General features: G+C 40.5%; 1 protein-coding gene across 2 annotated transcripts in view; it reads right to left on the bottom strand.

Annotated features, from left to right (window-relative positions):
* Positions 1–9,597, bottom strand: part of LOC131134323 (neprilysin-like) — a 54,801-nt gene extending 45,204 nt beyond the window's left edge. For both annotated transcript variants that reach the window (XM_058079458.2, XM_058079460.2), the window contains exon 1: positions 9,373–9,597. In XM_058079458.2, the coding sequence (XP_057935441.2) occupies positions 9,373–9,415 (43 nt within the window). In that variant the 5' untranslated portion in view covers positions 9,416–9,597. The remainder of the gene's footprint in view (positions 1–9,372) is intronic.
* Between the last annotated feature and the right edge of the window lie 8,116 nt (positions 9,598–17,713).

The following is a 17,713-nucleotide window of genomic DNA, read 5'->3' as shown; positions in this document are numbered from 1 at the left end:
TACATTTTTTTTTTTTGTTTTGTGAAGCGTGGTGGAGTGCTCCCACACTTTTGAAGACTTCGGTCGAACTGTTTTTTTCCGTGTTGGTCATGTTTCAATTGTTGAATTTACTTTTATTCCGCTCTGACTCCAGCTCGCTCTGTTCCGCTCTGCGGGTGGAGTTTTTTTTTTTTGTGGTTAAACTTGATTTCAATTAGCTGGCATTGACAAAGCTCTGCAGGTAATCTAATGTCCCACGTGAAAAAAATTATGTGTGGAAGTGGTAGGTTTTTGGCTTGTTAATACAAGTGTGAAGGGGACAATGGGGTGTCTAATAATGTTAAAACCTGTCATGAACAAATTTAACCAACTAAAAAATATTCAATTTATTAACTAATTCACTTCCAAAGATGTATATGTTTTTTTTTCAACCCAACCTTTTGCCCCCAAAGATATACTTATATGTTTTTTCATGTGGTTTTTTTGCGCTGGAGGCAAAAAAGAGGTGGTGACACAACTCCACAATAGAAGAGAGCATGTTTGGTGCCGGGCTGCACGGCGGTTGAGTGGTTAGCACACAGACCTGGGTTAAATTCCACCCTTGGCCATCTCTGTGTGGCGTTTGCATGATCTCCCTGTGCATGCGTGGGTTTTCTCCGGGTACTCCGGTTTCCTCCCACATTCCAAAAACATGCTAGGTTAATTGGCGACTCCAAATTGTCCATAGGTATGAATGTGAGTGTGAATGGTTGTTTGTCTATATGTGCCACCAGTCCAGGGTGTACCCCGCTTCTCGCCCAAAGACGACTGGGATAGGCTCCAGCACCCCCGCGACCCTTGTGAGGATAAGCGGTAGAAAATGAATACATTTTTTGCTGCTATTTTAAGACAGAAAAACAACCAAAAGGTGGCAGAAGTGCAATTTATAAGAACTCTACCTGCAATTTCCCCACAATAAAAAGCAAAAGGCCTTTTTTCCTACCTTTTTTAAAGCAGTCAGGTATGGAACAAATTAAACAAGGGATGACTTTACACTTTAAAATGCATTTAATAAATGTGTGAAGCATATTTCGGCTTTAAACCTGGATTGTGTTGCGAGTGAACAATGGCAGAAAGGGTTGGGTCATATCATTCTTTAATACTCGTGTGCTTAATTTGTTTGCACACGTTTTTCAGGTATTGTGATGTTTCCTATCTGTAAGTATGGTATGGTACATTTCCCAGTGTAAAGATCCATAGTGACCAGTCAACAAAACATGAAGCATCCATCCATGCAAATGGAGACTTTGCACCTCAAGCACGTTTGTTCCCTTACAGCCCAAGTGTTGAATACGAGAGACAAACAGGAAATGAATTCAAACATGCGTCTCTGTGCAATCTGCCCAGAGCGAGCGAGCGAGTGAGGCGGTGGTCAGATCCTTTCTTTGACTTTATTTTCTTGTCTGGAGGCAAACACATCACAGTCAGTGACAGCCCCCCCCCCCTCTCGACCCCCACGCTGCAATAAAACCACGGTGTACATCAGAGGGGGCGCGCACATTGTTTGCTGCCGCTGAATCTGATTCATTGCACGCCAAGAAATGAAATGCAGTTGCAATGAAGTTTATACAAACAGAAAAGTAAAAGACCGACTTGAGAATGTGAGGAAAGGAAGACAAGGACGGCGGAGAGATGGGGGGGGTGAGAGGTGTAAAAACCAAGTGGGACACTGACAGGCTCCTAAATCACGTTTAAGTGGACTGCCTCACACTGAGCTGAGGCATGCTAGGTATGGATCTTATAGGACACGTAGAGCATGTCCACCCTTACTTATTACAACTATGCTTTTACATCGCTTGGCATAGGAAGTGTAGAGAAGTTTGTTTTTAAAAGTACCAAAACATCATATATTCCCCCCTATACAAGTAGATCCCCCAAAAAGCCAAACCAATGTTGATGATGATCATAATGTGCCAATTACAAAATACTATGCTATGACATTCATATAATATATATGAAAAAGTATTACACAGACACAGGCTAGGAACTAAACAACACATCTACTACCAGAACTGGAAATAGAAATACAGGCTTGGACTAAGGACTGAATAGGTGCAGTTAATCAGGTTAACGAGGTGTTGAGGGTGAAAACAACCAATCAATAGCCACGTTTACATGAGGAGTTTTTCTCTTTCCGAATCGAATCTTTCCGAATGACCTTTCCGAAAGAAATGGTATACATGGAAAGGAATATTCCAATCGCGTGTCTACATGCGCCGCTATAATTAACCAGAATAGCTAATGGGGCATGCCCAGTAAAACGTAAACACCAACATCACGTGATACCGACTTCCTCGAGTTGTTGGAATAACTAACGTATTGCCAGTTTTTCGTTCGTCTAGTCTTATTTTGAATCAAAAACAAACTTTCCGCAGCAGTCCAGTGCCGATTGTTCGCCTCCATTTTTTTAAATCGAAGAACATCTGGAGCTGCGTGTTACGTCATATCTCAGCATTCGCTGAAAAAACGCACCCGGGAACAGGAAAAGATAAAGTTCAATCTTGCTAATATTTTATAATTAAGCTCGGCACATGTTTTATATAGATATGTATTTTCTTTTTAAATAAAACTGTACTTGTGAATGGCGTATAGAAGGGTTTAGATCAGGGGTGGGCAAATACTTTCACTCGTGGGCCGCATTGAGGAAACAAAATTGTCCGGGGGGGCCAGAACATATATATATATTTAACACACACACTATTTTATACTTATAATTTTCCTTGAATTTTTTTTTGTCTAATTTTATCTGTAAGTGTTATATACTATCAGCTGTATGTTTTCATGTCCCTTTTTTCAGGAGCACTTTAAACATCACACCACATCTAACTACGTCATTTAATTTGACAGTTTTGTTGTTTTTTTTTTACTAAATAAGACTTGCAAGTCATGTTGCCAGTTTGTATGTTAAAAGTTGAAATACTTAGAAAGCAACTGGCGGGCCGGATTCAAACGCTTGGTGGGCCGCATGTGGCCCCCGGGCCGTAGTTTGCCCACCCCTGGTTTAGATTGTGTTCCACAGATGGCGCTAATGCACACCAAGCTGCTTGCCAACCGCCAATAAACAACAGAAGAAGAAAAACACCACGAAGAAGAAACAAGATACCTCAATCGGATTGGGGAAAGGAATATTCCACCCTTGTGAATCCGATTATATATTCATTCGGATTGACACTTTTCTTTCGGAAAGGTTACATTCTTTCCGTTTGAGCAAATAACCCGAATGGAATTGGAATATTCGGGTCCATGTAAACGTGGCTAATCATGAGGACAGTCGGGCATAATGACCGATTCCAGAATGAAAACGACACTAAGCATTATTACCATGTATCAGGTGATGATGTTATTTTCCCGCCCCTTCCCAAAAGTGTTATTTCAGTTTATTTAAGCAGAACTCAAAGTGTCCACTCACTGTCTGTCTCAAAAATATCCCAAACATAATCACTCCCCATGTCCCGTGGGACTTTCAAAATTAAACCCATCATTCACTATGACACCTGAAAACACCCATCGACTCCCCTCCCAACACACACACACACACACCATGTGAGCCATGAACATGTCATGCACTTAATTGAGGTGTTATAATAAGCGCAAGAATGTGGCCTACTTAAATTTGAACTAACGCCTTCTGTGAAACATGTGGCCCGTTAGCTGCTACTGGCAACATTACGGGATATTTGGTGTGCGTATGTTGTCACACCCATGTGACAAGTTACTGGACCGATGACAGAATGGTTAGTTATGGTGAAGCAGCTGAGGTTTCATTGAGCAAGACACTTAACTGGAAAGTTGAACTCCAGTTTCACACTAATAGCGTGTGTGTTTGTGTTGTGTAGCGCCTACGGTTCACTCCGCATGTGTCATGACACAGTTCCATTGTGGATGTGCAGTGGGGCCTGTGGGGCGCTTGCTGGGGCGTTTGATCGGCAAAGAGAACGTACAGGGAGTGGTACACTCTAGAGCAGGGGTCTCAAACTCAATTTACTTGGGGGCCACTGGAGCTAGGGTCTGGGCAAGGCTGGGCCGCATCAGGTTTTCCAAAAATTTATTAAAAACAGAAAAATATACAAACTTTTTCAGTGCTTTGGTTCCGATTTTCTACAAGAAAAGCTCTGATAAAACATTCCACTGTTCTCAAATATCTTAATTTTTATTTTTCTGCACAAAATAAGATGAAAAATAAATAAGCAAATGAACAATAAAAAAATCAATCAATCAGTAATAAATAAATATAATAATAATAATAATAATAAAAAGGCAAATAATAAAAACTTAAGAAAGCACATATAGTTGCTTGGTAGACAAATTATTTTTTTCATATTAAAATGAACAAAGCATTATTAGAGCCCTGTAGACATGACAAAACACGACTATAGTAACATTTATACTCTTTTTATTTACAACATATTGCGCAACTGCAGGGTCTTGAGACACGTGCTAACTCGCAAACTAGAGAGCTAGCGACCTAAACGGTAGCCTTCAAGTTATTTCCTTTAAACTTAAATAGCCAAAAAATCACCACTTCCACACGGATAGGGAGGATAACTATTAACAGTTATTTAACCTTTAACATGAACATTAATCAAACGTAATAATTTTTTCTGGGTACATGATATCATACAGCATCCATATCAAACTTGCGTGGGCCGCACTAACATTAAACTTTCATATCAAGGCGGGGGCCTCAAATTAGTGTCCTGCGGGCCACATTTGGCCCACGGGCCGCGTGTTTGAGACCCCTGCTCTAGAGTGTCGCTCACTGGTGCAGCCAACGTGTTTGAGGTGTTTGGTGGATGGTGCCAGTTGTTTGGGAGGGCCTGCATGCACTTGTTCCTGAGCTGTATGGTCGAGTGCAGGACGGCGTGTGAACGACCATCAGCAACATTACATTTTCCGCCACAACTCAGCTGTATCGGTTTTATTTGATTTTTTTTTTTTCTTATCACAGACAGTCTTTATAGTGTAGCATTGCACTTCACTTCACTTGGGAGCACTTCCTGTTTCCCAGCGAGCTTTGCTGTAGTATGGCTGATAAGTACATACTTAGAGCTCACATAGTTGTTGGTTTATTGGTTAGTAGTGTTTTTATCTGTGTTGCTGTCTGATATTTTAAAGGGGACCTATTATACTCATTTTCAACCTATTGAGTTCTGGACTACTATGGAGCAGCTGCACACAATAACCCTTACATCAGGGGTCTCAAACACGTGACCCCAAATACACTAGTTTGAGGCCTCCGTCTTGATATGAAAGTTTAATGTTAGTGCAGCCCATGCAAGTTTGATATGGATGCTGTATGGTATCATGTACCCAGAAAAAATTATTACGTTTGATTAATGTTCATGTTAAAGGTTAAATAACTGTTAATAGTTATCCTCCCTATCTGTGTGGAAGTGGTAAGTTTTTGGCTATTTAAGTTTAAAGGAAATAATTTGAAGGCTACCGTTTAGGTCGCTAGCTCTCTAGTTTGCAACTTAGCATGTGTCTCAAGACCCTGCAGTTGCGCAATATGTTGTAAATAAAAAAAGTATAAATATGACTATAGTCGTGTTTTGTCATGTCTACAGGGCTCTAATAATGCTTTGTTCATTTTAATCTGGAAAAAAACATTTGTCTACCCACCAACTATATGTGGTTTCTTAAGTTTTTATTATTTGCCGTTTTATTATTATTATTATATTTATTTATTTATTACTGATTGATTGATTTTCTTTATTCTTGATTTTTCATCTTATTTTGTGCAGAAAAATACAAATTAAGATATTTGAGAACAGTGGAATGTTTTATCAGAGCTTTTATTGTAGAAAATCGGAACCATTTTTAATCTGTTTTTAATAAATGCGTTTTTTTTGGGGGAAAACCTGATGCGGCCCAGCCTTGCCCAGACCCTAGCTCCAGTGGCCCCCAGGTAAATTGAGTTTGAGACCCCTGCCTTACATAAAGCTCTCTAGATCTTCCAGACTCTGTACCTCTTCCAGTGTTTCTATGGGTTTCCTGCCTTCCGCCGAAACGGTCTGTGTAATTTACTCCACTTCACCCCCGGCCCTCCTCCAGGCATGTCGAGCACACGCCACTGTGATTGGTCACACACCCTCAACTTTGTATGAACACTATATGCACACACAGATTTGTGCCAGGGCACGCCCAGAAAAGGTAGTCTGGGTTGCATTGACTACTTTTTTACTAAAAAAAAAAAAGGTTGATATTGATTATCGACAATAATTTATAGCGCAATTATCGACCAGCAAAATTTGTTATCAGGACAGGCTTATTCTTGGGCATGGAATTCACTAGAATAATTTGCCATGACAACATCAATGGTGGAGCTAGTGCATGCCCACATGATTATATATATATATATATTATTATAAATGTGTTCCGGTAGTAGTGTGCGGACAGGAAGTGACATCCAGTTGAGTCGTAGCAACAGTGGCTCATGTTTTTATTATTGTGCCTGTTGTCAGGTAATTCAAACCTGCAATAAAAGTTCCACTTGTGTGTCTCACTTAACATTACAGTAACATTACTGACACCTAGTGGCCAGTGTAGAATACTGCGTATTATTTAAAGCATCCACTCGGGTGGATGTTGAAAACATTTTTTAATACCACAGCGGGGGAAATGTGCACTTTAAAAACATATCCATGTTCGTGTGGTCATCTCTTTCCCTTCCACTTGAGGATGTGTCACACATGCTCAATTGCATTTATGTCTGGAGACATACTTGGCCACTCCATCACTTTCACCTTCAGCTTCCTCAGCAGGCACTTGTCATTTGGGGGTGGGGGGGGGGTGTTTGGGCTCCATATCATGCTGGAAAACTCTCATGCTGCCCAGTTTCCCAAGGGAGGAATCATGCACTGCAGAATGATGGAATTACAGCAGGAGGAAACTTTTAAACGAGAAGTATCTTTAGTAAACGTAGTATGTATGTTTCATATTAGAGGTGTTCCGTCATTCAAAGAATTCATTGGTTTAATTTGTTTTTATGTGTTCAGTTCCAAATGTTGCAGGATTTATTCCAGGTCGCCATGTGGAATATTTATTCATTTATTCACACCCGTTTTTGCTGTTCTCTGTATATTGGCTGTCATTTTAGAATCAAGGACTTATAAAACCACATGCTTGGCCTTTTGGAATGGTTGGCACTAAAAATAAGAAACTTAATGCTTGAAGCTTTTTCTTTGAAGTCTCTGCAGCCAGTACCCGATTTTTCTTGAATTTAAATTTATCTGCAACAAAACTGTTTTGCACAATCAATGTGTTTCTTTTTTAAGTGTTAATAAGAATTTGCCCCCTTCCTTCCTTTTTTTGTCACACTTAAATATTTCAGATCATCAAATGAAATGTTTTACTATTAATGGAGAGAAAATAACACATGGCCCTGTGTGAAAAATTGATTGCCCACCCCCCAAAAATGTGTGGAAAAATTAAGCCATTTCTAAAACTTTGGGACTCCAGCCAACCACAATGAGAGTCATTATCCACAATTGGTGAAAACACGGAACAGTGGTGAATAATCCCAAGAGTGGTGGGCCAATCAAAATGACCCTAAAAACGCAGCCATGACCTATCCATGAGGTCGCAAAAGACCCCACAACAACATCCAAAGAACTGCAGGCCTCCCTTGACTCAGTTAAGGTCAGTGTTCATGACTCCACCATAAGAATGGTCCGTGGAACATTCGAAAAATATAATTTTACAAAAATGTTTTTTGAAATACAAGGTTGTAATAGCTTCTGAAATACTGGGGCAGTCCCCCCTGGGGGGGGGGGTGCGATGAACTGAGGGACATGAGAGGCAGGGAGGACTTTCAATTTTAGTGCAGACCTGCCAGCATGTCTGAATTTGTCGTACTCAGCATGCAATTTGACTCTTGAATAAGCTTGTATGCTTCACTGCTCACTTTGTTGCCTTTCACTTTCCACGAAAACATTTTCTGTCCCGACGTGTGAATGACAGAAAATCACTTTTTGAAACCATTGTTGAGAACCAGCATTGTTGAAACATTATGAGGAAAAATAATGTCATTTTAGCACCATACAGCTGAAATTCATTATATTATGAGACAAAAAAAATAGTTTGGGGGAAAAAGTCACAATATTACTGGAGTACAGTCCAAATATTAATCCAATTAGTCCAATTTTACAACAACAAAGTCGTAATAATAAGAGGAAAAATAATGCCATTTTAGTAGCACGATAAGAAAGTCATATATTATGAGAAACAAACAAAACAAAACAAATTCGAAAATGAGTTTGGGAAAAAAAGTTGAGACCGATATCGATATGCCGATATTGTCCAACTTTATGATACTTTATGTACAACATGGCATATCACCTGTGGTGGAATGAACACATATGTGTTGTATCCAGCTTTTTTTTAAAAAAAACATTTTCATGATCGAGAAAAAGTCTGATACCAATATCAACCGATATTGCATTTTTATGCTGATAGTGGGCCAATAATTACCGTGCCGATAATTATCGGACACCCCTAGAAAAATTAATATTAAAAAATAAAAATAAAAATAAAAATAAAAATAAAAATAAAAATAAAAATAAAAATAAAAATAAAAATAAAAATAAAAATAAAAATAAAAATAAAAATAAAAATAAAAATAAAAAGGGATAATTATTATTATTATTAAATATCACAATAAATATTAAATATATAATATTAAATGATAATATAATATAAATATATAATAATAATAATATATAATATATATAACAAATATAAACTATAATATAATAAAATAATATAATATAATAATACAAATTAAAATAAAATACCAATATGGGACTAAAGTCCAAATATAATGGCACTAATGTCATAATTATAAAAATAAAGTGTCCTAAAGAAAGAATTGAATTATTTGGAAAATGCAAAAGCAGTAAAAATGGAGGTGGAAAGACGCAATGTTTATACTAACAAACTTCATATCATATCTACAGTACATGTGTTGTTATACAAAATATCAAAGCGGCAAAGTTGCCAATTATCCTTTTTCACTATGTGGCCCTCACCGGAATAGGTTGCTGTAGTATTTATTTTGGAGCACTCTTTTTTACAGCACTTGAAATGTCCACCCTGCACTACAAGATATAATCAATATCAGCTCTAAAGAATCACATGAGAATATTTTAAAGTCTTTTAGGTAGAGTTCAGGCAATCCAATGAAATAACCCAATGCAAAAAGTGCAGCAGTTGCAGCAACACATGCAACACTCCTGTTGCACATCAGGAACTCCAATGAGGTCTTTGCATGAATCAACTGGTGCCCGCTGCCACCGTGTCAACACCAAATAGACCCAAATACACCCGAGAACACGTCGGCAGTGATGAACTTACCGGCCGAGTCGGGGAATTTTCGGTCGATGCTATAAACTGGCATCCCATCCACTCGTCAGACATCCATCCGATGCACTTGGAGGAGGAGGAGGCGCGAAGTGCAGATCCGCTCGCCTCAGTCGGGAAGCTCCGCCAGGAACATAATCCCGCCTCTCTGCTTCGCTTCTTTTGACTTGCCTCCTGCGCACGCACGCGTGCATGCCCAGCACCTCCACTACCTGCTCCTTGGCGTATCAACCGCTCTGGAAGAGAGAGAGAGAGAGAGAGAGAGAGAGACGGAGAGAGAGAAAGGGGTTGGCTGAATGTAAATGATCCATCACACTCTTGCGCATGCGGTGCAAGTGTAGGTCAGGTGTGAAGTGCACACCGCGCCGTGCTCCATATTTAGCTTCCACTGCGCTGATTCAACCCTCACAAGTAGGCCTGCAACATTTTCATAGCTGCAAACATACAGCATGGAGAGGAGTACACCGGGATGGTTTTGTGGATTATATTCGGCATAAATTATATGTCGGGCTGCACGGCGGTCGAGTGGTTAGCGTGCAGACCTCACAGCTAGGAGACTAGGGTTCAATTCCACCCTCGGCCATCTCTGTGTGGAGTTTGCATGTTCTCCCCTATAGACATGCGTGGGTTTTCTCCGGGTACTCCGGTTTCCTCCCACATTCCAAAAACATGCTAGGTTAACTGGTGACTCCAAATTGTCCATAGGTATGAATGTGAGTGTGAATGGTTGTTTGTCTATATGTGCCCTGTGATTGGCTGGCCACCAGTCCAGGGTGTACCCCGCCTCTCGCCCGAAGACAGCTGGGATAGGCTCCAGCACTCCCCGCGACCCTCGTGAGGAAAAGCAGTAGAAAATGAAAGAATGAATGAATAAATTATATGTTGATTTAAAAAAAGAACATGATTAAAACCGTATTGATTCAAATACAGCAGTGGTTCCCAAAGTGGGGCAACTTGTATCAACAAATAAGTAACTCTGAATGATGACTTTGTGCATTTCATTTACCGTATTTTTTGGACTATAAGTCGCTCCGGAGTATACATAAGTGCACAAGGCCAAAAATGCATAATTAGGTAAAAAAAAAAAAAAACATACAAAGTTACACTGGAGTATAAGTTGCATTTTTTTCAGGTAATTTATTTTATGACCAAAACAGACATTAGGTCCTCTTGGAAGGCAAGTTGTAACAATAAAAGAATAGAGAACAGGCTGAATAGGTGCAAGATACGCTAACACAATGGTTATTCAGTTACACAAAAAATAAACATAAATAGAAAAGGTGCCCAGTGTTTATGTAACGTAAACATTTTTTTCATTTATAAGTCGCAGGAACAGCCAACCTATGAAAAAAAGTGTGACTTACAGTCCGGAACATACGGTATATTGGCGTTCCAATTAATCCCAGTCCGGCCCCAGTGGTGAAAACCTGGCACTGTGAGTGGAGATCCACCCGAAAATGAGCCTTTATTGATGGTTGTATGTATTTTTGTATTTTAGATACCATTAAGAAGGGGGTAGTGGTTCTCTTAGAGTTTGGACACCATGGAAAGATTCCATTCAGATCATGGACACTTCATACTCAACAAGCAGGATCAAAACTAGCAAACCGCTGTCAGTGCTGCTAAAGCTTTCTCTAAAATGGTGTGTTCAGGTGCGTCACATAACTCCTGGGACACTACATTCAGGGACACTAAACCACAGCAAACCAAAGTAGGTGATATTTACAAAACCAACCATCTGTTGCTCATACAACAATAAGACGATGAGCCCCACTAAATATAAGACGACTGACTTTTTATCAAGACATTCATTCATTCATTTTCTACCGCTTATCTTCACGAGGGTCGCGGGGGGTGCTGGAGCCTATCCCAGCTGTACACCCTGGACTGGTGGCCAGCCAATCACAGGGCACATATAGACAAACAACCATTCACACTCACATTCATACCTATGGACAATTTGGAGTCACCAATTAACCTAGCATGTTTTTGGAATGTGGGAGGAAACCGGAGTACCCGGAGAAAACCCACGCATGCACGGGGAGAACATGCAAACTCCACATAGAGCGGAGAATCAAACCCAAGTTTTCCCGATCTCATGACTGTGTGGCCAACATGCTATCCACTCGGGCACCGTGCGGCCTTCTTATAGAACATTTTTCCAAATCTTTTAAACATTATTAGAGCCCTCTAAACAGGAAATAACACCCCTATAGTCCCTTTTACATTTGTAGCATGCCATTTGAGACAGTTTAACTTGGAAGATGTCGGTAGTTGTAGCAGCTACTTGTGTTATTATTATTATTATTGTTATTAGCTTTGTGTTATTATGACCTGTTAGTATCAACCAGCTGAGTCATAGTTGAGTCATGTGAAAATGTGATCAGGGTTGTACCATTCTAATTATTCAGATTTTTTTTTTAAATAGTGCTTTTGGCCATTCAATAAACGATAATGGAATTTTAGAGAGAAGAAATAAAAAGTTGTGGGGAGCTGGAGTCTATCCCAGTTAACAAAACTTGACAAAACTTGAACTTACATACATCACTAAGCAGGACCGAAACCCACTCTGGCTGCTTGGAAGTGGACCGTCAGCAACAAGTGGAAAAGTTTTAAAATGGACCTCAAAGTGGTCACCGGAGGTCAAATTGGGGCAATCACGCTGTGACTACGCCAATATTACAACATATCAACATGTCAAACTAAATTCCTTAATTCCATTTGCTCTGTTTACAAGTTTAGCCCCAAGTGACCTGTGGCTTCAAGTCCTTTCAACCACCACTGGAGCCCGAAGGTCACCCAGGGGTCACATTTGTTGGAGCAATTACCTCTGCAAATCATTGTTAGGGCTAGTTTTTTAAGAGAGTGACTTACTCTGGCTGTCATTTCATATTCACACAGGACATGTCAAGATTTTAGTTATGTTGTAACGGAGGCAAAATTACACATTTATTCCCCGCATGGGCTTGGCTTTTTTTTTTTTTTTTCGGCTGCATTGTCAATCATCGCTTCAGAGAACACTTATGCAAGCCTCGTCTTGTGTCACCCCATCACGCAATCCATATTTCATTGCTTCTGATAATGAAAGGCACACCCCCTCATACAAATACACACAAGGCATTTCCATCTGTGTGTATAACTTTTGATAATCGGTGAAGCACAACTGACAGCTGTTTTGAAAAGTAGCAGCCCGTCAACACGTAGGAGACGTGCCTGCTGTGCAATCACTGTGATCATACTACTCATCATTTTTGTTGCCGCGCGCCGCAAATTAAAGCACCTCACCCTGTCTCTGTTGGTCATTTGATCATTGTTCACTGACATTTTATTGCCGAGTAATTGTGTTGTTTGCTGGGTGACTAAAGCACTTTAAAGGGAAAGATTCCTTTCTTTTAAAACACATAGTGTGACATGTAGCTTTTTGGAGTCTCTATTCTTATATTAAATATGCTTTTTACTTGGTTTCATAAAAGTCATCAGGAAAAAGCAGAAAGAAATTGAGTTCCAAAGAAGAACCCTATACATTTGGTGCAGATCTGGGTAAAAATCCAGATATAGGAATTATTGTTTTGACTAGCATATAAAATGAGAAAACACCCAAAGTCTTCATTCATTCATTCATTTTCTACCGCTTTTTCCTCACGAGGGTCACGGGGGTGCTGGAGCCTATCCCAGCTGTCATTGGGCGAGAGGTGGGGTACACCCTGACAAACAACCATTCACACTCACATTCATACCTATGGACAATTTGGAGTCACCAATTAACCTAGCATGTTTTTGGAATGTGGGAGGAAACCGGAGTACCCGGAGAAAACCCACGCATGCATGACCGAGGGTGGAATTGAACCCTCGTCTCCTAGATGTGAGGTCTGCGCGCTAACCACTACACCGCCGTGCCACCCATTCGGAAGTCTTTCTATATTTAAATAGACACATATACATCCCAACTCACAGGGGACGGCAAATTACTCATCCCCAAGCAAGTCAGAGCTTTTCTCCTGGTCACTCCCACAATCCTGTGATCTAGAGTGATGTAGCCGTGACACAGAGACAAGCTGGAAAAAGTGACAGTACTTTTGAGATAACAACTGTCTTAAAGGGGACCCATTATGCTCATTTCCAGCCATTCGAGATGTGGATTCCTATAGGGCAGCTACACATGATAACCTGATATGATAGTTTCTAGAATCTGTACCTATTCCAACTGTATTCCTTGGATTTTCAAAACATTCATTCATTCACCGCTTATCCTCACGAGGGTCGCGGGGGTGCTGGAGCCTATCCCAGCTGTCCTCAGGCGAGAGACGGGGTACATCCTGGACTGGTGGCCAGCCAATCACAGGGCACATATAGACAAACAACCATTCACACTCACATTCATACCTATGGACAATTTGGAGTCACCAATTAACCTAGCATGTTTTTGGAATGTGGGAGGGGACCCGGAGAAAACCCGAGGAGAACATGCAAACTCCACACAGAGGTGGCCGAGGGTGGCATCGAACTCGGATCTGTGAGGGCAGCTGTGAGGTCTGCGCGCTAACCACTCGTCCGCCCTGCAGCCATTTCCAAACAATCTGTCCTAATTTATTCCACCCACGGCACCTGTCTCCGGATATGGCCAGTCTGCTGTGATTGGTCACATTCCCAAGCACTCCAGAGTACTTCCGGATTACTGCCGAATCCCACTTTCTGATTTTGTCGGTGGTCAGGTGCTACTGGTATCTCATGAGCTACTGGCTGGAGACCCCTGACTAGCTGTGTATGAACACAAGGAGTGGTAACACTGCTTGTGCGGTGTAGCTCAGGAGAAGCCAGGAGTGAGGGCGCTGCATTCATCTTGCCTGCCTGAGGAGGAGCACTCATTGTCAGACACAATTTGTCAGAGGCACCGTTGGTGCCGTGAAGCTTAAAAGCCATGTTTACTAAGTGCAACCTTACAACTAAGACAACCTGTGTTTAAAAACACTTGAATAGACCCACTGACTGTGAGCTTGTAATTCGCACACTTTGCACACTCTATAATGCTACACAGACAAGCACTTAATTACACAGAATACACAGTGAGCACACTTAAATTGTTACTTACAGGCAGCTCTACAGGAGCAAAGACATAGAAAGGAAACTAAACAAACTGTCACGCAGGTTAACTCCCACATCGTGTAACTACGGTAACACCCGGTAACATGGAGCACACAGATACCACAGCAAAGGGGGCAAGTTGACCCAGTCAGGGCAGAACACATGGCGTGCGTAGGGCCCCACGAGTACTAGACCGATGCATTTTGCGTCTCTGCTGTGACACGAGCATGAAGCTGTTGGTGTAAATTTTTTGTAACTTTGCCACTTTGATATTTTGTAAAGCAACACATGTAGACACATATGCTAAGAAGGTACATACACAGGGTGATTGAAAAGTACTGTAACTCCATATTTTAAAATAAAAAAAAATGTACTCAATATTTTTGTACTTTTTTGTGTATATTCTATGATATATGGAAATTAAATCTGGTATAATTACATGTATGAATTAAATATATGGCAAATACAAGAAGTTACAGTACAGGACTTCCTGTCTATGTGAGAGTGATATAAGTTTTGCGCCGTGCAAAACATCCCACAAAAAACGTCTCACAGGGGTGGCGCTGTCATGATCTGCACTTGTTTTGTTCTGCTGCCCCCTGTTGCCTCTTTTCTGTTCTGCAGCAGACTCCTGCCTTGTTCTCCTGGTTTGCACACCTGTTGCCCATCAGCCATTAGGCCTTCATATGCCACTCCGCTTCCTTTGTTCCCCTGCCAGATTGTTTGCCTTCTCATGCCTCGTCCTGCCTGCAATTTGCTCCTGACCTTTTGTATTTTGACCCTGTAACTCGTATTTTTGCTAGTAGTTGAGCCACTTTGTAATTTGTTACATTGTACTCTTTTGTTTGAACTTTTAGCTTCCCAGTGACCTTCTGTCACTGCCGTCTTTTGTTGTACTTTGTTTTTCCTCCTTATTGAGTGCCCTTTTTTTGTTATTAAATACATCTGCCTTGGTCTCTTCTCTGGGGTCCTCAACACTTGGCACAAGTGCCAGCGTAACCCAGCGTAACCCAGCGTAAAAAGCTTCAGATTGGTGTGGCATTTAGGGGATCGGGGGGCTTTCATTTAGTAAAAGTAGCTCTCACAGGAAAAAACCTTGACACATATGCTAATATGTAATATGCTACCCTTAATATAGCCAGTACTTATGTGATCATATTGGTATCAATATTGGCTGATTTAACTCATTATTGGATTATTTGTATCGGTATCTGCATCATAAAACCATGAAATTACTGCTGATTTTTCAATTTTCCATCATTAGACTGTGCCAGGGGCCAACAAGGAACAAATGGACACACTTTGGACACCCCTGATGGAATGTTAGACGCTGCTGCCTTTCAAGGCAGAGACCGTTGGTTTGATCCCAGCTCTTGACAGCTTTGTTGGGTCAAGAGGCTAATATTCACTTTTTGACTCATTAAGTCACAACTGAACTGTTCACCTCTCCCCACAATGCAAATGGTTCCTGCCTATCTCTTCTTAATGTTTTTATGTTATCCTCCATTAAAGTCAAAGCAGCCGCAGCAGGCAGCTCACTCAGGTGGTTTGTTCTATCAGCACCTTCTTTCCGGGAAACTGTCAGGGGAAAGGTTCTGCCTGGTTCTGCTTAAAGTCTGCTGTTGTTGGCTGACACACAAGTACTTTAAATGAGTTTGCCCGTGTCGCTCAGAGAGAGACGCTATCAGACTTGAGCTGTGAGGCTGCAAGAAGAGCGATGGAGGATGGAGGAAGAAATACGAAGAGAACATAAAGTGCCAGCTTCCTCCATATATCCCAGAATGACACAAGACAAGAGACAGTCCTTTTAATCCCTTACCCACGCTCGCTCTTCCGTGGCGAGACAGTAGTGAAGCATAAGAAGTAAAACCAAGATAAGAAAATATGTAAATGTTTTTTAGAGATATGCTCTTGAGAGGAGTGAGATGATACCCCTCCATTGGGTAAATCTGCATAGTCGATTTCACCATATCAAATTCTTCCCCAAAAGTGTATACAAATTGAGCCGCCATTGAGAGACATCTCTGTTCAATACGTCGTGTTCTTACCAATGATGCTGTGCTTTTTGCGGAGTCAATGGATATCCTTGTTGCCGCACCAGAAAAAATTAGAAGTGAATCGGTGTGCTTTAGATGAGTGCGTTTGTCCCAATGAAAGACCAGCATTCACACATTCAGGGACTTGTATCAGTGTGTTGTACAAGTGTAAATATATCATGGAGAGATTTGCCTCGTGTAGCAGCAGCATTCATTCTTTTGGTTATTGTGCTCATAAGGTCAGCAGACATATGAGTCCGACAGAGAAGTCATGTTTACCTCCATTTTGGTAATGGTAATGGTAATGGTTTTATTTCATTTGAACATGCATCAGATTACTATTGAATGCATCACATAATCAGTTCACAGTTCCACATGTCCAAAAGGAGTAGGAAGAAGCAAAGCTTATTAAATCCTACCCCTCCATCTGGCACTTTTACAATCAGTAACTGTGACATTTGTTCACTTCCTGCTTTCCTAATATAGTTTTATATATTTTTTTTGTCACGTACCAAAGTACAAGGTGATATGACCATACAATAACATAATGGGTACCATAGTAAGTGTCAATATAATAATAATAATAATAATACATTGTATTTGTATAGCGCTTTTCAAGATACTCAAAGACACTTTGACACTACAGAAAAATGAAGTTGAATAAAGCAAGTAAACAGAATAGAAGACACACCAAAATACAGCATTCATTGGTTAATACACAGTTAAAACATGAGTAAAAGCGGGGCGGGGCATATATAGTGATACATATAGCACATCATGACTGGTTCAAGACTCTTCATCCTTGTATTTAGCAAACATCAACTGCTTGTATTGTTTCTTGAATTGGCTCATCGTTGTGCATTGTTTGAGGGTCTTACTCAATCCATTCCATAGTTTGATTCCACATACTGAAATGCTATGGCTTTTTAACGTAGTCCTAGCATAGAAGTGTTTCAAATGTAGTTCTTCCCTGAGATCATATTTCTCCTCTCTTGTAGAGAAGTATTGGATGACATTTTTAGGTAATTGGTTATTTTTAGCCTTATGCATTATTTTAGCTGTTTGAAGATTAACTATATCAGCAAGTATTTGTGATTTTAGAAATAAGCAATATGTTCTCTGTAGGCGGCATTATGAATTATCCTTACTGACCTTTTTTGCAGTACATTTAGCAAGTGAAGATTGTTTTTATAGTTATTACCCCATATTTCCACACA

This window comes from Doryrhamphus excisus, linkage group LG8 (assembly GCF_037039965.1).
Source record: "Doryrhamphus excisus strain RoL-2023G ecotype Guam linkage group LG8, RoL_Dexc_Guam_v1.1, whole genome shotgun sequence".
NCBI lineage: Eukaryota > Metazoa > Chordata > Actinopteri > Syngnathiformes > Syngnathidae > Doryrhamphus > Doryrhamphus excisus.
The sequence above is the reverse complement of the archived record's forward strand: the minus strand, read 5'-3'. Positions and strand labels throughout refer to the sequence as shown.